General features: G+C 41.4%; 3 protein-coding genes across 3 annotated transcripts in view; 2 read left to right on the top strand and 1 right to left on the bottom strand.

Moving 5' to 3' along the window:
* Window positions 1-4,469, top strand: part of susd6 (sushi domain containing 6) — a 31,295-nt gene extending 26,826 nt beyond the window's left edge. The window contains exons 3-7 of the mRNA XM_072445664.1: window positions 508-702; window positions 1,964-2,158; window positions 2,593-2,731; window positions 3,126-3,556; window positions 3,631-4,469. Coding sequence (XP_072301765.1) covers window positions 508-702; window positions 1,964-2,158; window positions 2,593-2,731; window positions 3,126-3,556; window positions 3,631-3,656 — 986 coding nt within the window. The 3' untranslated portion in view covers window positions 3,657-4,469. The remainder of the gene's footprint in view (window positions 1-507; window positions 703-1,963; window positions 2,159-2,592; window positions 2,732-3,125; window positions 3,557-3,630) is intronic.
* A 1,489-nt stretch (window positions 4,470-5,958) lies between these two features.
* On the top strand, window positions 5,959-10,791 carry srsf5b (serine and arginine rich splicing factor 5b). Its single transcript, XM_072445657.1, has 8 exons — window positions 5,959-6,038; window positions 6,283-6,415; window positions 6,979-7,049; window positions 7,121-7,246; window positions 7,703-7,775; window positions 8,841-8,914; window positions 8,986-9,096; window positions 9,641-10,791. The coding sequence occupies exons 2-8, from the start codon at window positions 6,290-6,292 to the stop codon at window positions 10,014-10,016; spliced, it is 957 nt and encodes a 318-aa protein (XP_072301758.1). The 5' UTR covers window positions 5,959-6,038; window positions 6,283-6,289; the 3' UTR covers window positions 10,017-10,791.
* Window positions 10,789-20,459, bottom strand: slc10a1 (solute carrier family 10 member 1). The gene is made up of 7 exons (XM_072450330.1): window positions 20,187-20,459; window positions 17,313-17,399; window positions 17,104-17,216; window positions 15,928-16,132; window positions 12,375-12,553; window positions 11,531-11,783; window positions 10,789-10,899 (listed from the first exon to the last, which is right to left on the bottom strand). Exons 1-7 carry the CDS (start codon window positions 20,361-20,363, stop codon window positions 10,789-10,791), a joined length of 1,125 nt encoding a protein of 374 aa, XP_072306431.1. The 5' UTR covers window positions 20,364-20,459.
* Between the last annotated feature and the right edge of the window lie 4,859 nt (window positions 20,460-25,318).

Below are 25,318 nucleotides of genomic sequence, written 5' to 3'. Positions count from 1 at the left end.
TGCAGGGTTTTATACATAACAAACCCTTATAATCGGGCTATTACTCTATTCAGTTACAAACATGAATTAATTATTTTCCTTCTGTTCAGAATGATGTGTGCGCTCGTTTTGTCCTGCAAAACCTGGAGAGCTTTTCTAATCATCATAGGCCTTAAACTTAACCTTAAGTGTCACAGAATATTACTAAAATTATATCTACATTTTCTCTATTTGTTTAATTCTGACAGTATACAAGTACTTGTTTGAAACAAGTGATAGTGATTTAAATTGTGATTTATCATGTTTGCCATAATGGAGCAGCTTCACCTCATGTTTGCTGAGGACTTAACCCAAGTCTTTGTATTTAACAATAGACTCTGACCGTATAAACTGTGATTGCAGTGTGTTTTTAAACTCAAGTCTCAAGCTTTTTGTCGCCGTTTAGGAGTTGATTTGTCTGTAATTTCAAAACGACAGCTTTGATATTTGAAGCCTTCTCTGAGCCTGTTCCCTCTGGTGTCTGTGCAGGATGTGCGCGGCCGCCCGGAGTGCAGCACGGGGACCTGCTGAACCAGACGGAGGCCAACCGGGGCTCCTTCCCCCCAGGAACGCTGCTCTCCTACAGCTGTGAGCCCGGCTATAGCGCAGACGGACCAGCCAGCATCATCTGCACCAGCCTGGGCACCTGGTCCCACCCTCCGCCGCGCTGCGTCCGCAACAACGGTAATCCAACCTGAAAGAGGGCAAATAGTGTCAAATGATCCCGTCTCCATGGAGTTCTATTATGTAAAGAACCTGCTAGATTAGTTCATATTTCAGCCTCCTCTCCGATGATAATGCTTCTGGACGTGATTAAAATGTGCACTTTGGACTGAATGTGGTTTTGTAAATAGTTTGCTAATCAAATTGCTTCATCCGTCAGAAAAATAGCAACTTGATCATTTCAAAAGTGAGTATCTTTTAAAATAACTAATTATCTAAAGTCTAATCGGTTTCCCTTGGAAACCAATTAGACTAAGCTTAGCGCTAATGGTATGGTTTTCCCCTCAATCATATATTGATACATTTCCACACTGTGCATTTTCCCTGTAATTCCATAATTCAGATTCAGGACTGCATTTAAAATAATGGACTTGTACAATACATTTACAATAAAAAATGATTTATTCCGACATTAAGAACGGGGGTGTTTTCAGAAGAATGTATTGATAGAGCTGCGTCTTAATGGTGGCTGCAAAGTGTTTGCTTCCATTACTTGGAAAGACTGTCATACGTCTTTGTTTTGAGCTCATTAAAGCGGCCGACAGAAGCACTGTAAAATAAACATCATTTAATACCATTGACAGCCAAACTGTTTCTGCTTTTCATTACAGTGTTACAGACATGCCATTTCAGTTGATTCCTTATTTTAGCTCGATGCATTGTGGGAAATTGAGAGCACTTAATGTGAAATGTTTCGACACATGGACGTCAGTGTAAGGTTGTCCTGATCTATCGTTCTCTTTTACCTTCTTTTAAATCTAAAATAATGTCACGATTACTGAAACTAACTGCTTTGCCACCAGATTTATCCACATTAATCAAATTTGGCCTTGAATATTTACTACATTTGACCCATTTGTTGAAGCTAAAGTGATGCTTCTGGAAACCTCTTGATTGATAATTATTATTAACCTTTGTTTAACCCATCGAGATCGAAACTGCTTTTCAAAGATGACCCGGGGCAAACGGGGAAACGTACACAATTTACACGTTCAAACAAGAAACATTTAACAAACTACTTTTAACAGACTCTTTTTAAAGCACAAAAAACCCTAACAAAACCAGATCAAACCTCTTCTCTCAGCTCGAGCATGTTTTGAGGTCTCTGCGTTGTCCTCGCTTATTTAAATTAGTTTGTGTTAGTTTAAGTTTAATTCTATAATGGATTAGTTTGTATGTATCGCACACCAGCAGCCATTTTGAAAGCCCCGTCTCTCTCCAGTGTGTCTGCCTCCCACCGAGCCGGAGAACGGAGGGTACCGCTGCCACCCGTCGCCCTGCCACCGGCTCGCGCACAAAACGGTCATCGAGTACTTCTGCGACGAGGGGTACGCGCTGAAGGGGGACTATAAGTTCCTCACCTGCCAGAACGGGGAGTGGGACGCACCCATGCAGGTCAGCTGTCGGCTCACGCAAGGTATGTGTCCTTTCTATGGAACGAAACAAAGTGGATTGTAGTGTTTGAAGATGTCTTGTTGATGGGAATGTCGGTGTAATCACTGTTGATAGGAATGGCTTCTGTGGGATTAAGTCTTATGCTGAGTGCCTCATTTACATGAAGGCCAGTGGCATATAATGATTTTTAGGTTAACTTTTTAATGAAATGGCAACTAGAAATCAACAAAAAATAAAATTCTCACTTTTGGATGAGGGGTCTTTAGTATAGATTGTGTTAGAGGAATAGCGCCACCCATGATGGAGATATTAACCATAAACCATTGAAGTCTCACTTATCTTGCGATTTTTTTAATCTTTTAACGTGATTAGGTCATGAACCCGGATGCTTGGTTTCTCTTTGTTTTCTCTTTGTAAAACCGTGTATCTAATGCCTCGCTGTGCTCTGTGTTTCAGATAAGGAGCCTTCTTCTCCTCTGGGAATCCCAGCTCTGTCCATTGTGGCATCCACAGCCAGCTCTGTGGCGCTCATCTTGCTTTTAGTAGTGCTCTTTGTTCTGGTTCAGCCAAAACTCAAGTCTTTTCACCACAGCAGGTAAACTGACTGAAATAAACCGTACTTGATTTGTCGATACTGTCACCGTCATTAAAACATGTAGGGATCAGGAACCAGCTAAATAACTCAAAGTTTTGTTGAAGAGAATAGATAGAATGTCTGAACTGTTGCCACACCTTGAAGACAGTAAAACAGGTCACCCTCTGATTAATGTGTTACCTGATCCACACGGTAATAGAATAATGAGCCACATAGTTATTTTCACCTGTAATCATTCTCCAAAGTCAGCTGAGATTCACGTGAGCTGAGCCGGTTTTGTGAGGAAGAATACCAAAGTAGTAGAAGTGAAAGTACATGTGTAGGTGCTAACAGGGCAGAGCAGTGTTCCGCAGGCTGTGGTCACAGTTTCACCTCTAACCGCTCTGTGTTGCAGGAGAGAGCAGGGCGTGTCGGGTCAGTCCGGCTCCATCATGGTGGAGGGCGTTCAGGTGGCTCTGCCCTCATATGAAGAGGCGGTATATGGTAACTCCACAGAAGGAGCCCCCCCTCCCTCTCCTCCGCCCTCCGCTCCAGAGGCCCGAGTGCCCATCGTGCTGTCAGAGGGCCTGCCTCAGGGAGCCACTGGGGGCTCGGCCCCGCACACAGACTTTGACTACTGCCTCCCCTCCACCTCTTCGTCCTCATACTCGTCCCACCACAGTCGCCACGCAGAGACTGTGCTGGTGCACCAGGCTCCCTCCTCGTCCTGGGCCAGAGAGCACCCACGGGGGGCCTGTGCCGCCCCTATCCCTCTGCGCAGAGACTCTGAGAGCAGCGACCAGCATAGTTTACTGTCCGTCACCTCCACAGACGACTTCTCTGATGGTACGGCCTCCTCGCAGCCTCCACACTGTTCTTCCTCTGTGTCTTGTGAGCTGATGTGATGTTGTGTGTTACAGATATTCCTCTGCTGAAGGAAGCATGAGCATGACTGTGGCTCTAAAGACTAAAGACTGTACACAGGCCCATTCCCCTGCAGCTCCTCTGCCATCGCTTTGTTAAGAGCAACGCCAAACGCCTCGACACCTCCTCGCACACACCGCTGGACCATCCATGGATCGACCCTAAAAGCTCCTGTATAAAACAATCATGAGTGCAGATTGTACTTCTCCGTTGTTCCACTAAGGTTCTGCTGGAGCGGGCCGTAGTAATCGAGACACACAAACCCCTGTCCGGTATAGCTCCGGACTAAGAAAGCGCGTGAAGACCGCCCCCTCAGATCCGCAGTGTCTTCCCGGTGCACTTGAAAACGTCTTGAGTGACAGCTGGGTTTCACGGCCCTCCTGGTGAATGCTGCATGTTTCTTTCATTTCTTTTCCCTGTCACAAACCAGAAAGCCCAGTCTGAACGACGCATGACGCCTCTGTCTTTCCCTGGCTCTCCTCTTCTCTTTTTCTACCTGTGCGTGTGGATTATCGAGACTCTACAAACGGGACGAGACTCCAAACACCCCTTCACTTTTATGCGGTCACCATCGTGCTAAGTGGGTGGGTTCATAGATTCCGGCCCCTGTCTGACCACGCTGCATCTGTCATCGATAATTCAACCACATTTGCGCTGGATTTCCTTCCGTATTTATTGCTCGTCTGAGAGTTTGGAGTGTATGTAATGTGTGTCTATCTTTTTGTGCGGCAGGAAACGTGAACGAACAGTGCGCCAGGCTTTGCTACAGGCATTTTCCCGATTTTGCCCCTTCTTTATCCAGGCTCGCGGTGTTCTGTGTTTTTGCACCACAGGGGGGGAAAAAAACAACCCTTAAATAAGTCAAATGAACAACATCTTTGTCTCGACAGGCAATGGTCTATTACTCATGCAGACTCACTCGCATAGTCTTATTAGCAGGAGAATACACGCCTCTACACTACTCCACATTTGTGCATTATATTTACCAGAACTGCAGCTGGTTGCAGTGACGGCTTTTCCCCTCCCGGATGCCAAGTGCAAGAGAGAATCACTGTTTGGGTTTTTTATTAAAATTGTCATACATTTTATATTTATTTCCAGCTTTTGATATTGAGCTGAAAAAGTTTACTCTCCCAAAATTCATCCATTCATCAACAAGAGATTATATATATATATATATATATATATATATATATATATATATATATATATATATATATATATATATATATATATATATATATATATATATATATATATATATATATATATATTAGTGTTAAAAAGACTGTTGCCTTAGACTTGTACATTTTTTTTTTTTTTTTTTTTTTTGTGTATACTCAAAAGCCTCCACATCGATTGCTGTTTTCCCAAAGGCCTTACTTTATTCTTATTTCTATTCTATGCATAAAATTGTCTTGTCTTGTCTTGTCTTGTGTATTTATCAGTTACTTTTGCTTTTTGTGGACTGAAAGTAGGTTCAACCCTGTTTTTACAAGCCCAGTTCTTTATCGACAGTGATTTCAAAAGGAACTATGACGATGAACCGTTTAGCACCTATATCATGTTTCTTTGCTTCTCTTTTGCTGCGAGGCATTCAAAAGTTATGGGATGAAAAAGAAGAAAAACTACAAATGACCTTGCGTTTTAAGCACTGTTGTACAGTGTTGCTTCTCTGGCATTTACAGATTAAAAAAGTACACATTTGGTTCAACGCTTTCCCTTGTTTTTCTCCTCTGTACATGGCAGTGGGTGTGAAGATAGTAATTTAATATTTGTATAAAGTTTAATTTAATTTTACAGTGTGTATATAACTTTCTAATTAAAGCTTTCTTTTGGATGTGAGATGTCTGTTTTGTCTTTTATTTATTATATATATTATTTTAAAATGTATCGATTGTACAACATAAATGCATACATGTGTGTGTGGTACATATATATGTAGGTATGCATGTATGTGAATATAAATATATATTATACATAGAGCGGTGGATATATTTATTTTACTTATAAAATTACATTGCATTTTGATAACACTTTCCGTTTCTGTTGGAAACAAAGTATTAACTGGAACAATGAGTGATTATTAATTTGAAGAATGAAATGACGTAGAAGCTGGAGCTTAAAGATAATCATAATAATAAATCTCGCACTGTGGAAGTATATTTAAACATTTGGGTGACATCTGGCGGCTGAACGATGCACTGCTCCAAACCCAACGTCATCCTCGGAGACACTTTCCGAACGGCACTCGGGGGTTTCCGGCCCTCGCGCTGTTTCCGTGCCCCTCCCCCGCCCTTCCCAGAGAACAAACGGCTCCATTTTGTTTTCATTCACTTCTCTGCGAACACTATAGACAGACGCTGCCCGCGCATTCTGCCAAGCAACACGAGGCTATCTACAGGTAATGGAAACTTTTAAGGACGCTTATTATTTATATGCGGCGTTGAACGGGTTGTTTAATCCGTGAAAGATGTGTCGAGCATGTGCAGCGCAAACAACGCCACGTTCTTGGAGAGCGTGGCGTTGCTAGGCCTCACCGCGCCAGGGAACCGCTGACCGGGGCTTTGAGCTGCACGGATTCTGTGTTTAAATGTCACGACGAGGTTCTAATGTGGGTCTCGTGTGTGCGTGTGAACCCTCCGCAGACGCAACATGAGTGGATGTCGTATTTTCATCGGGCGCCTGAGCCCCTCGGCCCGAGAGAAGGACGTGGAGCGGTTCTTCAAAGGATACGGGCGCATCCGGGACATCGACCTGAAGAGAGGCTTCGGCTTCGTGGTGAGCTCCTCTCTTTATAACTGTGTGTATATGTATATATGTATATATATATATATATATATATATATATATATATATATATATATATATATATATATATATTTATTAGAGGGAGTTCTGGCGAGGCGACGTCAACTATACAGCTTTTATAACAAAGACTGCAGCGTTATTAGATCGGAATGCCGTTCCTCTCAATAATACACTATATTTGTAATGTTTTCATATCTAGAGGGCTTCAGTCTCTCTCTTTCATGTACATTGAGGAACAGTATTAAAATAGGAATGATAGTTTGACTCATTGACCTCTAAAACAATCTAAATCGCAGCAGGATTAATCACATAGACATGTAGTCCCCTCCTCTTCAGATGGGCATTCTATTCTGTCTTTAGGTGGGCATTCTATTTTAAACTGTTCTCCTTCCTTAAGAGTTGACCAAATCTGATAATGTGCCATAAATAAGCACACCTTGGAAATTGTGTCACGCAATTGTAGTAGGTTTGCACTTGAGAGCTCAGAAAGGCAAAATTGTGCAAACAAATTAAATGCTTTTGTTTTGATTTAGGAATTCGATGACCCCCGGGACGCCGAAGATGCCGTATATGAGCTCGACGGCAAAGAACTCTGCAATGAAAGGTCGGGACAGTGAGCTCTCTCTGGACTCGTTTGTTTGCTCCGTTTCTGTCAACTGTTGTTTTTTCCTGCAGGGTGACCATCGAGCACGCCCGTGTGCGCCTGCGTGGAGGTCGGGGCAGAGGCAGCAGTGCGGGGGGCGGCGGCGGCGGCCGCTTTTCATCAGATCGCTATGGCCGAGGGTCCCAAAGCAGCCGGAGGTAATTATAGTGCTGCATTTGTATTCGGGGGATCTAACGTTACATTTCACAGGTTTCTTATGTCGGTTTCTAAGTCTCTGGCCTTTTGGCATTCGATTCAACTTAGTCTCAATGATACTTTGTGGGCTAAAATATATTTACACTAGTACTCTTGGTCTTACAATTTGTCATAATCATCGTTCCATCTTAAAGCATATACTTTATTTTCCGGAGTATAAGTCGCACCAGCCAAAAAATGCACAAAAAAACATATGTGTTGCACTGGAGTATGAAATTCGGTTGCAAGTGTGAAAATAACAAATATCACATAGAAGTCGCTACGGAGTATAAGTATATAAGTATAAATCGCACCCCGGCCAAAACTATGAAAAAGGGTGCGACTTATAGTGCAGAAAATACGGTAATTCCAATGATTTACCATTTTGTGATTATGAAATATGTTTTGTGCAATTGCAGTCGTAATCCTCCTCCGATGCGCACGGAGAACCGGCTGATAGTGGAGAACTTGTCCTCCCGCGTGAGCTGGCAGGTTAGTGTCCACCACACGCTCCAAATACAAATCCAAACTGCCCCACAGTTTGAACACACAAATACACACTGACAGTGCCGCAGGCCTCAGCTAATGCAATATTCACTACAACCAAACGTTTAATTGAGCTTACTTTAAGAAAACTTCACAGAATGATAGGTAATGAATCAAAGACAATAGTTCTATTTTTCCAATTTGTCTTTTTTGTAATATATTTTAACCAATTCTTCACCCCTTTATTTGCCAGCCTGACTGTTGTCGCTTATGGTGGAGTTAACCCCTTCTGGGTCCTTCTGTCTGGGTTGAGCCCGTTGCTGGCAGCCAGTGTGTCCTACTACTACCGCAGCTACTAGTTGACGGCCGCTGCGCATATGCAACGCCCCCTGACGAAAGCAAGGGGGCGCCGGTGTGTGGCACAGAGCGGTGATGAGAGAGGAAAGCAGAGAGTTGGCAGAGACAGAGAGAGAGTCGAGGATGATGATGGTGCTGATGATGGTGGCGTTTTGGTTCGAGTGTTCGTTAATTCGGGGGTACCATATCCGATCCCCCCCACACTCCCTCCCCCCTCACATCAGAGAGTCGAGCGTGTGTGTTCCTCCGAGGAAATAATCTGCAGAGGTTAGCCTGCCGGGTGGCTCTCAAGGTAGTAGTTTCCTCTCTTCCACCCTGTTCACTCTCTTTGCCGAGGCGGGGTGTAAAAAGGTACGGTCGAGCCCTCTCCCCCCAGATCCAGGGGTGCTCGATGTGCCAAACTGCAGCCCATGTGGCCCCACTTGCACTGCTATTTCCAGAAAGATGATGTTTATGTCTAGTTCCAACGCTGGAGTCTAAAAATCTCAAACGTTTTCACGCATCTTGTCTTGTAAAATCCATAATCTACCAAATTTAATCCCGTCTTGTTTATTTAAAAGTGTCCTGGTGAGATGCGCTTTGAGGTTTTTGGACTCATTGCAGTAGATTTTTAGTCAAAAGATTCCTACCCCGTGTTTGTTTGTTTAGCTTATTTCTTTTGTATTTGAGTATGAACGTCCGTATTTGAAAGCTCACTGGCTTCTGTATGTGTAGGATTTGAAAGATTACATGAGACAAGCTGGGGAAGTGACTTTCGCTGACGCACATCGACCAAAGCTTAATGAAGGGTAAGGAGGTCTGCCGTATTCGTTTGCCCCGTCCGTAATGGTCCGCTCATGTCGTGTTTTTGTCGCCTCAGGGTGGTTGAGTTTGCCTCTTACAGCGATCTGAAAAATGCCCTGGAAAAGCTGTCTGGAAAGGAAATCAATGGCAGGAAAATCAAGCTCATCGAAGCAAACAAAGCAAAGAGGTGAGTCGTGTACCTTCTGTTTACGCTTTTAGGTCTTGATAATGACATTTGTTTTTTCTTTTCCCAATTCTATTGTCATTTCACCCATGTGAGCATGATTATGTGACATTTATAACATTAACTTGGACTGTTATGGGGGGTTTTAATGGGTCAGGAAGTCTCTAATGCTGCACCACATCTGACTAAACTGGGAATTAAACCAGGACTTGAGACCAAACCAAGACTACATCCTTCTTAAACAGGATCAAACCAGTATGAACAGGGCACAATACCGACATGGCTACAATAACGAGATGGTTTTCGCAATACTGCAGATAAGAAGGGGAAGTATTTTTATCAGCGCTGTTGCCATGACCGTTTCATGATGGCAAATGGCTGAAAGTGGTGAAATAAACTAATATGGGTAATAATTAGGATGCCAAGAATTTGTTGACGAGGTGTGGGGTAAATGCAGACCTTTTTGAAAACCGTTTAAATAGAACTAGTTCCCTCTTCTACATAAGTCTCTTCCCGGTTGATCTAAACGCCGTCCCTTCCTTCACAGGTCTAGAAGTCGTTCCCGGTCCGACAGCTCTTCTCGCTCCCGGTCTCGCTCCCGGGGCAGGTCGGTGTCCCGCTCGCCCCGCCGCTCCCGGAGCCCACGGAGTCCCCGCAGCCCGCGCAGCCCGGCCCCCAAGGCCCGCTCCCGTTCACACAGCGTCTCCCCCGCCCCTCGCGACTCCTCCCGCACGCCCCCTCCCTCCAAGTCCAAATCGTCGTCCTCCTCGTCCTCAAGTAAACGGCAAGCCAAGGCTTCCAAGTCCAGCCCCCCTCCGTCCCCTCCCCCGGCCCAGAAAGCCTCACGGTCCCGCTCAAGGTCCCGCTCCAGGTCCAGATCCAGGTCGAGATCTCGGTCTCTGTCCACCGATAGTCAGCGCTAGGCTAAAGCCGTTTTTCATTATACGTTTTGATGTGTTAGAGTCGGCAAAGTCCACGTACTTAAAGCGAAATCTTCCGCTTTTGGTGGATTTTTCCTGTCTGGATTTTGCATGTTTTAGTACACAAACACTGATAGACAGGAGAAAAGATGGCATCATTTTTATTGAACCCCGGGACTCCATTTTGAGGTCCAAATTCTACCGACGAGGTTGCTGACCGTAATCTCCCTCCTACTTTGCAGTCGTTGAAATGATTTGCTAGCAACGGTTTAAAGCTAGATGCGTCCTTTTTAAAAATCCGCCTTTGGAACAGGCTGCATTTTTTGGTATTGTGTAAAACATTGTTACATGATTTTCGAAGGCATTCACTTTTTTATCCAATTTTCAATTTCATGTGTCCTGTAACTTCAGACACTGGCATGCGCTTCTTATTGTTAAGTCTCCCAATGAAGGAAAACAGACCAATCTTCTCCACAAACTGCCATTTTTGTTTTGAAGATTTATTTTCCCTCTTGTTATGCAGTTTGTTTTGGACTTTTTTTTTTTCCATCCTAATTTGCGGACTTTTTTTTTTTTCATCCTAATTTGCGGACTTTTTTTTTTTTTTTTTTTTTTTTTGCAGATGTGTTTTTGAGTGTATAAATGTTAACAATCTTCTCGGCATTGTAAGTTTTATTTTGGTTGAAAGGCCAGAGACGTTTTTTGTAAATAGTGATTTTATTTTCAATGCAAAACATTTAACATTTGTATGGTGACCCAATAAAAAGTGCAAAAATCAGTACACGTCTTGAGTGGTCAGTTCACCCAGTATAATCCTGTGTCCAGCAGCTTCATTTCTCTTCTGATTCTCCAAGTTGCATCTCTTGACTTGCAGCTTGGTACGCCGCTGTGGACCAAGCAGTTAGATGTGAATTGGCAATATAAGAGAAGATATTCCTTTATTGTCCACACATGGGGAAATTTCATTGTTGCAACACAGGTAGATGCGGAAAAGAACATAACTTATAGGAAGTTAGAAGAACTCTCATATCTTAATAGGGAATGGAGGGGAAAAATAAAGAAAATAAAAACCGCGTAAGACCAGATAATGGTAAAATAAACACTCCATTTACATCAGTTATATGCACATGAATGTGACATTATTGCGTGTACCATAGTAATTGTATAAATATATATTCAGATTTTAAATTGCTACCTGACTCATTTGTATCCAGTCTGTTTTAATTAGCCTACATTGTTTGGAAATGTATTGTGCTGCAATTACCGTATTTTCCAGATTATAAATCACACCAGCCAAAAAATGCATAATAAAGAAGACAAAAACAATATGAAATGCGGCTGCAAGTGTGAAAATAAATCACAATAAAAGTCGCTCCGGAGTATAAGTATATTCGTATAAGTCGCACCCCGGTCAAAACTATGAAAAAAGGTGCGACTTATAGTACGGAAAATACGGTATACTGTGCTAAGAGTGACCTTGGCCTGTAACTTCACCTATTTTAAGTTCAAACGAGTACATCGCTGCACAATGGAGCAGAGGAATATATAAAATCATCAATATATTCCTCACCCTTGTTGCGTTGTTGCCAGCGCTGGTGAGCCCTGAACACCAGGACCAGGAGCAGGGCCTCGGAGAACTGACTGATGAGGTACATCAGCGGGAAGAGGAACAGGGGCCCCACTGCCTCTGGAGGAAAGGCCACTTTAATCAGGGCCATACACAGCTGACTGTTCTGACAGCCGGTCTCCATCGACACTGTCCGACACTCCCTGAAGAAGGATCGGATTGGATCATTTTGGACGAGAAATGGAGACGCACCATAAACAGATGTGCCAGTCGCTACACAGTCACAGAACCAAGTAGGCTTACATACAACATCAATGCAGAACCAAGCAGAACCAAGTAGGCTTACATACAACATCAACTCAGAACTAAACAGAACCAAGTAGGCTTACATACAGCATCAATGCAGAACCAAGCAGAACCAAGTAGGCTTACATACAACATCAACTCAGAACTAAACAGAACCAAGTAGGCTTACATACAACATCAACTCAGAACTAAACAGAACCAAGTAGGCTTACATACAGCATCAACTCAGAACTAAACAGAACCAAGTAGGCTTACATACAGCATCAACTCAGAACTAAACAGAACCAAGTAGGCTTACATACAGCATCAACTCAGAACTAAGCAGAACCCAACAGAACCAAACAGAACCATAAAGAACCATACAAACTTGACATCATTCTATACAGTACAATTCTCTTATCCAAATAACTTCAGGTCTGGGCCCCTAGAAGCCAGTCCTGATACTTCATACACACAGACACATACTGCATAGCACATGAAGGTTTTACCGGTATGTTAGTCTGAAGCAGAGGGAGAGGAGAAATCCCAGTGTGTATCCGATTATTGGCATCAAGGACACTATGGCCAGCAGGGCGGGCGAGAAGATCGCCTTGGTCTGGTTTCCTCTCTCCAGGACAGTGAGCACAACCACGGCCAGTATACTGAGAGAAGATATAATCAGACCGACCTTGAGGAAAGATGTTCAAATTGTTTAATTACAGACTAAGGTTAATCAACTAAAACATGTCCAAAGAAGGCAAATTAATTTATTGCAACACTTGCAATGAAGGTGTGAAATGGATTAAACCCTGCCAGCAGACGGCCGTGTATTTAGACTGTAAATAGTGGTTTGTATCGTAGGTTATGAGGGCATTTCTGCTTCCTGTGCATGTACAGGTGGAGAGGTTTTCTGCTTCCTGTGCGTATAAAGGTGGAGAGGTTTTCTGCTTCCTGTGCATATACAGGTGGAGGGTTTTCTGCTTCCTGTGCATGTACAGGTGGAGGGTTTTCTGCTTCCTGTGCATATACAGGTGGAGAGGTTTTCTGCTTCCTGTGCATATACAGGTGGAGGGTTTTCTGCTTCCTGTGCGTATACAGGTGGAGAGGTTTTCTGCTTCCTGTGCGTATACAGGTGGAGAGGTTTTCTGCTTCCTGTGCGTATACAGGTGGAGAGGTTTTCTGCTTCCTGTGCGTATACAGGTGGAGGGTTTTCTGCTTCCTGTGCGTATACAGGTGGAGGGTTTTCTGCTTCCTGTGCATATACAGGTGGAGGGTTTTCTGCTTCCTGTGCATATACAGGTGGAGAGGTTTTCTGCTTCCTGTGCATATACAGGTGGAGGGTTTTCTGCTTCCTGTGCGTATACAGGTGGAGGGTTTTCTGCTTCCTGTGCATATACAGGTGGAGGGTTTTCTGCTTCCTGTGCATATACAGGTGGAGGGTTTTCTGCTTCCTGTGCATGTACAGGTGGAGAGGTTTTCTGCTTCCTGTGCATATACAGGTGGAGAGGTTTTCTGCTTCCTGTGCATGTTCAGGTGGAGAGGTTTTCTGCTTCCTGTGCATATACAGGTGGAGAGGTTTTCTGCTTCCTGTGCATATACAGGTGGAGGGTTTTCTGCTTCCTGTGCGTATACAGGTGGAGGGTTTTCTGCTTCCTGTGCATATACAGGTGGAGGGTTTTCTGCTTCCTGTGCATATACAGGTGGAGAGGTTTTCTGCTTCCTGTGCATATACAGGTGGAGGGTTTTCTGCTTCCTGTGCATATACAGGTGGAGGGTTTTCTGCTTCCTGTGCATATACAGGTGGAGAGGTTTTCTGCTTCCTGTGCATGTTCAGGTGGAGAGGTTTTCTGCTTCCTGTGCATATACAGGTGGAGAGGTTTTCTGCTTCCTGTGCATGTTCAGGTGGAGAGGTTTTCTGCTTCCTCTGCGTATACAGGTGGAGGGTTTTCTGCTTCCTGTGCGTATACAGGTGGAGGGTTTTCTGCTTCCTGTGCGTATACAGGTGGAGGGTTTTCTGCTTCCTGTGCGTATACAGGTGGAGGGTTTTCTGCTTCCTGTGCGTATACAGGTGGAGAGGTTTTCTGCTTCCTGTGCGTATACAGGTGGGGAGGTTGGTGTTCCACAGTCTGGGTCTACCAGAAGTGACTAAAGCCACGTACTGACTGACCCTGGTCCCTCAGATCGGTCAGTAGTGCTTTGGCACAGTTCTTTTATTGGCAAAGGCGTAACTTTGGCTTCAGGTTTGGTTGGGACACCTTTGTTTTGGGGGAGAGGGTGTTATTTCAGATGGGCCTTCCCGTTTAGTGGTGAATTTTAGATCTACGATTTTAACCGGTCACTGCCCATTCATATGGATGTGGAAGTGGTTTTATTGTTAGTGCCACCCTCCTTCCTCCAGGCAGCCCACGAGGTGCCCACTTCCCTCTCCATTCAGCACTGAGACTTTTTTTTTCCCCCAGGACTCTAAACTTAAGTTTTACGTTTTAGTGTCAATTTGTAGCTTTAACAAGTTTGACTTAGTGGGGCACAAGTCCAAGCGACACTGAATTGGGGCATCTAGCTTCATTCAGTCACTTGTTTGCACTTTTTGTCCGTGAATATGAGGCTGATACATTTTGTAGCTTGACGCCAGTGGAACAAGACAGTGTAGTCAGTTTACGCCCAGTAGGTTTTGTCAGCCCAGCACACTCTCTGTGCCCGAAAAAAGAAAAAGGAGAGCTCCCAGAGAAGTCACTGTGGAGAAAGAGTGATGTAAAGTTTTTCTTTTTGGTGGGGACTGCCCCGTGTTTGCTCAGCATGAATGAGGACATGTCCAGTCCTACGTAAAGCTACGCCTCATGAGGCAGAGTGCATATGCTCGAGCAGTGGTCTGCTACGTGGGCCGCTGACATCACCCAAACATAACAAATATTTTCTTAATAAATAAAACCTAATCATACCTGAATTAAACTTACTTAATCATGCGGACTAATCTTAGCAATTCACAAAAATATATTTATTAATTCTGAAGGGGAATCTAAATATGTTAACCATTACTATATTGTATAACCAACTATATTCATTTTACGAAACTGCATTAAAAGTATAAGCAACTATATTCATTTTAGACTGTGTTGCACTTGGGTTAACTCCTTATACACACAACACATAGTCTATTGTCCCAATTGAGACACTCACTGCTCCTTTTGAGACATTCTCTGATAAGGACGGACACCTTCCCGGAGCTGCAGACTTCAAGGCCACAGACGTGCGAAAGAGCTCATGGAAGAATACTGGAAGGAGGCGTCAACCGTCATATTCCGCCTAATATCTGAATGTTATAAATATAACGCAGAGGAGGGATTTCGGCGCGTCCAGACTACGCCTGTGTAAAACGCCGTCACATTCGATAGGGACAGATTTGGTAAGCGCTCTGTTTATCTGTATTAGTATTGTACATGGCAGGGATTAAACATTTCATTCATTCTAACTCTTTTTTGATTCTTGCCCTTTCTTTCATAAACGAGCATGCCAACAATTCAAAGTTTGAGGCACTGCGAGATGTGGATAAAGCTAAACGTCTTCCGGTTTATCGTCAGATTTTTCTGTATTTATTTAATATGTTGGGTTTGGATAATGTTAGATGCACTATGGACTAGAAATATATTTTTTTCAATCTTCAGTCGTTTCAATCCGTGTGTCGATAGACAGGAAACAACTGATGCTAACACACGCTAGCTTTGTTTTGCTAAGTGTCATCTCAACATACAGGATACCATCACAGGAGATATAGAGGTTTATCACAAGATCAAGTCATAAGAAATAATCATCAGCGTTTGTGAGTCTGCGTTCCAGGAGCTGCCTATAGTGCACCTTTAAAGTTACATTCACGCTTGTTATTTGGTCCTAAATTGAGCTCTTTGTAGTCCTGATTTGGTTTGGTCATTTTCTAGTCCTTATTTGATCCTGATCTAAACCAGGTTTGGTTTCGGATTTTGTCCTGATTTCATCCCTAATTTGATGAGGTGAATATGGTATTGGGAATGGCTTTGGTGAACGCTAGTTGAAAGACTCCTCTCTGACCTTGGTGATGATGTTGGAGTACTTTGGTCTGTAGTGATTGATGAGTATCCCAATTCCACATGGGATCAAGATGGACAACAAGGACAAGGCTATATCTCTGTACGGGACAGCCTCCTGGAGACCCTCAAAGCCTTGGCAGTACAGGAACAAGAGCAGAGGCATCATCCCCAGGGCAAGTGCAGTGGAGCATGTGGTCATCACTAAACTGAGGAGAGAGAGAGCATTCACTATTTATACTTCTATATCCCACTGATTATCAGCTTCATTGTGTTGTCTTTCCTAGCATGTGTTGATGAAGCAGTGAAAAGGTACTTGGAGAAAGTTCACCATGTAATAAAACATTTTATAGTGCAGCTTACAGTAGGTCAGAGGGTTTCTCAAGTCAAGTCGACCTGTCCTTAATCATTACCTAGTTTTTACTGGCAATATTGTTTGTACTGTAACTCTGGTACAGTACTGACGGAGCCATAACCGCAATCCCTACTCCTTTGGGCTTCACAGTTTACAGTGTACATTCAAATCTTTATCCTACTTCTGTCATTCTGTAGTTTTAATTCTACTTACAGGTGCACTATCTGTAAGTTCTGCACCGTTCCTTCACCTCTTTCCTCATCTCACCCATTTACATTCTGCACAAATGGTCCAAATGAAATGGTAAATAAACCTTTAAGTCATTTTTAACATAGACCAAGTGCGTTGCTCTTGTTGTGTGTGTCTGTCTCCTGTCTTACATGGTGTGTGAGGGAGATAGGAATGCCTTTACAGGGTTTTGTGTAGTTTTATTCAGTAACACTAACTAATACACACAAGATTATGTTCTCTCATTGGGGCACTGCGTGATCTCTGTTCTCAGGCTTGAGGAGTCTTTCTGCTGCTTAAACAAGCAAATTGCTTTGTCTGAAATGTTCCACCATATGGCTTTAGACTTGAATATAAGCAGGTGATGCCGCAAATACAAAAGCTAAACTGAAATGTATCAAAAATTCATACTTCCAAGCTTTTGGTATTACATTTATTTTCCAGATTCATCTTTTTTCGGTTCACTATATTATATAATACAGTGCAACATAAGATTGTAATCTAATGTGGTTTGGAAGGTCGATTACCCTTTCAAAAGCAGAAGCTCAGTGATTTTATTCTTTTATTCCTTATTGGTTTGCGTGTTGTGTCTCTTACCTGAGGTTCATGTCTCCTTTGATGGCCAGGCTCATGATGTTAGACAAAAGACCTCCAGGACAACAGCCACAGATCAGCACCACCACACTGGACATCTCTGACAACTGAAACGCCTTCAAACATACCAAAGAATAGTATATTAAAACAACATCTACAGGTATGGTATTATCATATGCATTATATTCTAGGAGTCATTTATTCAATCCAACCTTAGCCAGACTGAACGCTGTCAGAGGCATGATCCCATACTGAGCCAAAATGGCGATCCCAACTCCTTTGGGTTTCACGAGATGAGCCTGCAGTGACAACATGAACATGGAATGAATACAGACTGACAACTTGTAATTTTTTGTCATATTTTGCACCTGGTCTTAGCGTTAACTTTGGTGTTGTGGAGCTTATTTGCTGACATATTGCATTGTGAATGGCCAGAATCGTAACTAATAAACTTCAAAACTGGTGCACTGGAGTCGTGTTACTATCCCCATATGGATGAGATAATCATAAGGCAAGGCAAGTTTATTTGTAGAGCACATTCATACACAAGGCAATTCAAAGTGCTTCACACAACAGGAAAAATGCATTAAAATCACAAAGAAATTACAGAAACAGAAATACAATAAGATTAACTAAATAAAAATAAAAAACACCTAGCCAAATCCAAATTTATCGGACCACATTGGCATAATAAAACAAACAAGCTTCAAATGATACGTTTTAGAATAATGAAGACAGTCCTATCTTACGTGGTTTCATTTTTCTTCCGATCACGTAAACAGTGCGGTGCTGTTACACACTGGACACTTCAAACTCTTTGCCGGACACCTCTACCTCCGCTGTTGGACACGTAGTACTGCGCGGGCTGGACCAGACTGGACTGTGCAGACGTGGGTGTGCTCTGCTCAGCTTTATAGAGGGGAGTATTTATTTGGGAAACTGCATAAATCACCCAAACATAACAAATATTTTCTTAATAAATAAAACCGGAATTATACTTACTTAATCACGCGGACCGATCTCAGCAATTCACAAAAATACATTTTGAGGCACCGGGAGATGTGGATAAAGCTAGAAAGCAAGAAACGACTTCCGGTTTATCGTCAGCTTTTTCTGTATTTATTCATTTGGATGTTTGTTTTTTTCCAGCATAAAAAGTGAAAGAGAATGCCGATACTGTCCACGCAAAACATGTTCCCGCACACCTATTTTCATGTTTTCAAAAGTAAATTTGAGAGTCGTTCTGAACTTGGGCTTCTTCAAATCATCCGTCAGGCATAGAAGAAATAGGTTGGGCTATTTTATGTTTAAAGATTTTTTTTTTTTTTTGCCCCATAGGCTTTATAAGACATGACAGTGCAGCATGAAACGAGGATGAGAGAGAAGGGAGGACATGCAGTTAATTCTTGAGGTGGTATTTGAACTCACGAGGCCGCAGCCGGTTGTGTGCTTATTTAAAGCTTCGTAGAGAGATCCTGCTCCGCTCACAGAGAGGTCGCGTAAGAATTCCTGCTCATTAAAATGCTTCAGGTTATGTTTGATTAAGATTTTGGGGTTTGGTTTTGGCAATTTAGCATTTCTATCGGTATAACCCAGTGATTACTCAGATCATTAGCAAACACACTGGAGAAAGAAGAGGTGACCTGGACGGATATTTTTTGTTTGGTCAAGTAGGGCTATCAATTAATGTAATAAGATTTTAAGGCATCTGTTGAAGATCAACCAATCAAGGTTGAGGTCTCCCGCTAAAATGATCTCATTAAAATTTGCCCTGACAAACTGAAAGAGTGAGGTAAGAGCCTCATTACAGGCCGAGGGTGGGCCATAACCCCATGACTGTGAGTGACTCACATACATTTGTAAATATCAGCCTAAAAATCCAAATAGTCTGGGTATGGACACAAAAGGTAGAGTAGAAGAGTTTGGGACTGCAAATGTTCATATTTATAATACCAAGCCTGATGGCTTTAAAATTAAGTTATATAAGTTATAGTAAATCACGGTATGGAACTGCAATAATAATACCAAGTTGAATTACAAACTTAAGTTAGTAATGGGTTAGCTGCAGTTAAAGTTCGATACACCTTTAGGTTCAGATTTACATTAGTAGTAGTAGTAATATTTATTTTAAATGAATAACTCTTTTTTATAAATAATTTTCATTCAGTGATTTTTATTTATTAGGTATTACTATATTTACTATTTAGTAACTATATTTAGTAAATCATATTTGATATAGAACATAGACTTTACCTTTATCTTGGTGATTTCCATCGTACATCTCAGCGAAACCATTGTCACAAATACTGCTTCAATAAGAATGATTTTTCCCATTCTGCTCAGAGGACGAACAAGAGTCTCGTTTAGACTATCATTCCTCAACAAAACTGCTGCTGACATGTTTGTCATCGTGTTCATACTGTCAGAAAAGTCTTAAAACATCTAAAAACTGCCAGTTAAGTTAGTTCTTCAAGCCTCCGTGGAAACAAAGCGAATGAGTGGTCACACTTGTTACACTTGCAACTTCAGGAGAACGTAGAAGCTTTGATTTATGCAGAGAAACAAAATGATAAATTTGTTACACAAGTTGCATCTCTCTAAGAGGAAAAGAACATTCTTTCAAATGACCTGAAGCTCATGAAAACAACTGAATTCTACATATACAGGTTTTGACAAAGCAGGAGAAAAGTAAATTAAGAGTCTTTCTGACCTTGGCAAATTATCCATAATGCCCCAAGTGTTGGGCCAGTGGTGCACAAATAGTCTGGGTATGGACACAAAAGGTAGAGTAGAAGAGTTTGGGACTGCAAATGTTCATATTTATAATACCAAGCCTGATGGCTTTAAAATCAAGTTATATAAGTTATAGTAAATCAAGGTATGGAACTGCAATAATAATACCAAGTGGAATGCAAACTTCTTTTTGTAATGGGTTAGCTGCAGTTAAAGTTCTATGCACCTTTCGGTTCTGCAGTAGTATTTCTCTAAAATGAATAAATTAATAAGTCATTTTCATTCAGTGATTGGGTGACTAAATTTAATAATTAGTAATTAAATTTAGTAAATCATATTTGATTTTAACATACCTTTATCTTGGTGATCTCCATCGTACATCCCAGCGAAACCATTGTCACAAACATTGCCCCAATAATAATGATATTTCCTATTCTGCTCAGATTACTAACCGCACCGAAGGCAAGAGTCTCGTTTAGACTATCACTCCTCAACAAAACTTCTACTGACATGTTTGTCATCGTGTTCATACTGACAGAAAAGTCTTAAAACATCTAAAAACTGCCTGTTAAGTTAGTTCGTCAAGCCTTCTTCAAAACAAAGCAAATGAGTAGTTACACTGATATAGGTGCAGAGTCTAGATAAACTATATCATGTCTAAAGTTCACCAGCAGTTACACCTCGTTTACTGTACTGTATGCACAAGTAGTAGTAGTAGACACAGTTTATTTGGCCATTTACAACTCGACAAGGACAACCCTACCAACCGACTGAAGTTTTTTTAACTACTTATAATACCTAACCCTGTTAAAGTATAAAACACAAGAATTCCATAAAAAGCAGCGTATCAGCAGCAAACGTGTGAAGTTGCAACATAGGACTCAATACAATTGGAGAAAAAGCAAAACAACAAAACAACATTCATGGAACATTCCAGAGCTCTTTAGTTTTATATCAACATTTAAAGGCTTCTGTTTTTACGACGTTTTTAATTCATAATCCAGGTTGTTTCATGTATTAACACCTTTAACAGAAATACTATTACTGCCATGACAACAACAACAAACAGCAACAGACAGACAACACAGACATTATACGAATACAGGGACAACAGTCTAGTGTGTGTGTGTGTGTGTGTGTGTGCGCGCGCATTCAAAACAGATAAACCTATATAAGTCAAAAAGAGAAACAATTTAAATCTGCTATGGGATAAAAAATAGGCTATAACATAATACAAAAATAAGAATAAAAATAGGCTTACTATGTACACAAATTTACAGTTGAATTTACATATGTAGTACAGAAAGTGAACAGTGCAGTGGGTGACTAAATTATGGTTAAAGTGACAGTGTTTAGAAGTGTTCATGAGTCCAACAGCAGAGGGAAAGAAACTGTTCTCATGGCGGGAGGTTCTGGTCCGGATGGACCGTAGCCTCCTGCCTGAGGGGAGTGGCCTCCTGCCTGAGGGGAGTGGCTCAAATAGTCGATGTCCAGAGTGAGAAGGGTCGGATGTGATCCCACCTGCTCGTCCCAGAGCATATATTGTCATACATGTAGTCGTATTGTTAAATAGCAATCATTATATACCACTGCACATTGTCATTGTACATCTATATATTTTTTAAATTATTAATACATATATATATATATATATACTTCCCGTGTGGTACGCTGGAGCCACAGCCAGGGACAAACAGAGACTACAGTGCATGCTGCGCTCTGCTGAGAAGGTGATCGGCTGCAGACTTCCATCTCTGCAGGACCTGTACGTCTCCAGGGCTCAGGGACGAGCAGGTCGGATCACAGCCGGACATAGACTATTTGAGCCACTCCCCTCAGGCAGGAGGCCCCTCCCCTCAGACAGGAGGCCACTCCCCTCAGACAGGAGGCCACTCCCCTCAGGCAGGAGGCCACTCCCATCAGGCAGACGGCCACTCCCCTCAGGCAGAAGGCCACTCCCCTCAGGCAGGAGGCCACTCCCCTCAGGCAGGAGGCCACTCCCCTCAGGCAGAAGGCCACTCCCCTCAGGCAGGAGGTTATGGTCCATCAGGACCATAACCTCCTGCCACAAGAACAGTTTCTTCCCCTCTGCCGTTGATCTCATGAAAACTTCATAAACACAGTCACTTTATCTACAATTGAATCACTCACTCATGCACTGTTCACTTTCTGCACTTCATTTGGAAATTCAACTGTACATTGTGTACATAGTAAGTCTAGTTTTATTTTTATCCTATAGCAGATTTAAATAGTTTTTCTTTTGACTTATACAGGTTGTTTTATCATTGTTCGTTGTTTTATGTTGCACAGAATCCCCAAAGCAAGTTCCTATGTTTGTGAATTCTGTTCATTAGCGAAAGCAATAAATGATTCTGATTCTGACATGCAGTTCAGGTAAACATCCAGCAGATGCCACTGTTCGCTACTGTGGTGAGCTTGAGCAGTGTTTCTGCAATGGCACCTGCCTATTCAATCAAAAAGTGTGAATCTGATGACCCATGGTCCTTTTGTAAGTGAATGGGTGCTCTGGCATGCCATATTCATTTTAAAGAACAAGAAAAGAAAACTATAGAGAAGAAATTGACAATGAGGGGAAAAGAGTGGTTTCATAACAAACCCTAAATATATTACAGATCACTTTTTGGTGTTTTTTGTAAATAAAGTGACTGTGTTAAGAAAGGGGCTGGGTGCACCATATTTTAGATACAATCCATTGATTCAAAAATAAATCATGTTTAATAAATGTGTAAGTTCAGTATTAACTGTGTGCAAACAGCAGAAGTGATGACCCTGCTCTCTCGTCCTATACATGGCAGCCCTGGAATAGACAACTTAGACAACATAGTTATGAACAAAACAGCCAAACATATTGCGGCTCCTTTGTGTCATGTTTTAATCAGTGTTCCAGACAGGTGTCTTTCCCACGCTGTGGAAGTAAGGCTGATGAATAACAAAAGAACAAACACATATATTAGCAGACTAATGATAGTGTTTCAGCATGCATACACAGGAAGGCACACTATACCTGTACAGCTCATGATGATGACGGACACATGGCTCAGAAGTATGGATAATTCTGAATTAGTCTGTGTGGTGACTTTAGCGTGGAGACTTAAGCGCTGCTTTGGATGTAATAGATCATCAGATCTTAATAGAGAAACTATGGTTTTACCACTTGTGCTGTAGCACTAATGCAAAGTTATCTCTAAGACAGAACTCAAAGAGTTTTCTACAATTTTTCTACAATGGTTATTCATCTGACAGTAAAAAGTTTAGAATGTGGACTTCCTCAAGGAAGCTCTTCATGACCTCTTTTGTCCTCTGTTTTTATAAATAACTTACCTTTAATTCTGAAAAATTGTCAAAGTCAATCCATGTGGATGACCCAACTGTTTATCATGCTGCAGATTCATGCAATTACCTCTGTTTTCTCTAGAGAGCTTGAGCTGCTGTATGAGTTAAAAGAAACTAGTTCTTAATATTTAAAAAACTAAAGGCATGATAATGATGAGGCTGACAACAAATGTTGGCACAAGGATCTGAATTAAAAATAAACATTGCTGGGGAGAGTATACCACAAGTAGTCAAAGCTAAACTGTTGGCTCTGGTCATTGATAGTCTGTCCTGGACTGATCACATAAACACTTTTGTTAACAAAATATATATATATATATATATATATATATATATATATATATATATATATATATATATATATATATATATATATATACACACACATATATGTATATGTATATGTATATATATATATATATATATATATATATATATATATATATATATATATATATATATACACACACATATATATATATATATATATATATATATATATGTATATATATATATATATATATGTATATGTATATATATATATATATATATATATATATATACATACACATATATATATATATATATATATATATATATATACTGTATATATATGTATATATATATATATACTGTATATATATATATATATATATATATGCAGTGTGTATATATATATATATATATATATGTACAGTGTATATATATATATATATATATATATATATATATATATATATATATATATATATGTACAGTGTGTATATATATACACTGTATATATATATATTAGTGTCTCCACTTAACTCCAAATCATGGCTCAATTATATGTCGGTGTAATCCCTCATTCGTCCAGGCGTGTTCCATAGTAGAAAAAGCTTCAGTTGTAGTCATCTGGACTCAGTTTGAAAAAAATAGACGTTTCGACTCTCATCCAAGAGACTTATTGACAATGACTCTTGGATGAGAGTCGAAACGTCTATTTTTTCTAAATGGCTCAATTAGTTATATCTCTGGCCTCCATCACAGCCGTCCTTCCTCCACAATGCCCATTGCCCCTCTTTTCATAAGCGTACAGACAACAATGGCAGCAACAAAAAGAAAATCTTGTACGCTGGCTGCACGTGGGGCCCTTAGGAGTACAGTCTATACATGATGCTTCAAGGGACAAAAAGAGGGTCTTTGAAAGGTTTAACAGGGCGTCCCAGGACATAGCTACAGGGGGGAGGGGAGACATGATCTAACCCAACTCATCTTTATTTACAAGCCTGAGTACTACTTTTACTCCAGAGCAAATCTTTGGCCCTGTAGTATTAGTATTAGTAGTTGAAAGACCTCTGAGTATTGGAAACACAAAAGCCCATCAAATCAAACTACAGGAAAAGAAAACAACAGATTATTCTATTAAAACCTTAACTCTTATCATGTACCAGACCAGAAAAAAATGGTGGCATGGTCAAATGGTAAATGATCAACTCCTTATTCCTTATTATTAAGCCTCTGTTATTAAGCCTCTGTTACCACGTTTCCAACTGACTGGTATTGGACTGTGCTTCACAAAAAACACACAAAATGATTTACTTTGCACCACAAATGTAGGTTAGGTAGACCTAAATAATAGTAGTCTCATGTGATGGCCTGAACTGTAAAAGTGATATAGATTCACACTAGGCGATGTGGGTGAGGTGTCTCGCCTAAGGACACGATGGCAGTTTGCACTAGGCCCTTGGTTTTTCCAGTTGTCTCTCATCCAAGTACTAACCAGGCCCTTGCTTCTGAGATAAAAGTATTGTACTGCTCATAGCTTACACTCTTCGCTCTGTGATAGCAGTTGTAGGGGAGATGCTGGTTTGTTTTAGGCTGTTTCATACTGTTTGACTTCATGTGTTTCAGTCTATTCTATTTATCTTCTCTTTATGTGTTTCTGGTCTCAGCAGTGCCAAGATTTTGTTTTTGTGACACTGTCCAGGGTGTACCCCGCCTAAGGCCCGAAGTCACTGGGATAGGCTCCAGTCACCCGCGACCCCGAAAGGGAACAAGCGGTAGAAAATGGATGGATGGACATACAGGAGTTGAATGAACTACAATGCCCACAATGCACCCTGGAAAACGTAGCCAATTACGTACCCGC

This window comes from Eucyclogobius newberryi, unplaced genomic scaffold (genome assembly GCF_026437365.1).
Source record: "Eucyclogobius newberryi isolate DKJ021-1_F unplaced genomic scaffold, fEucNew1.0.hap1 SCAF_1, whole genome shotgun sequence".
Lineage (NCBI taxonomy): Eukaryota > Metazoa > Chordata > Actinopteri > Gobiiformes > Gobiidae > Eucyclogobius > Eucyclogobius newberryi.
This window is presented reverse-complemented; position numbering and strand designations above follow the sequence as displayed.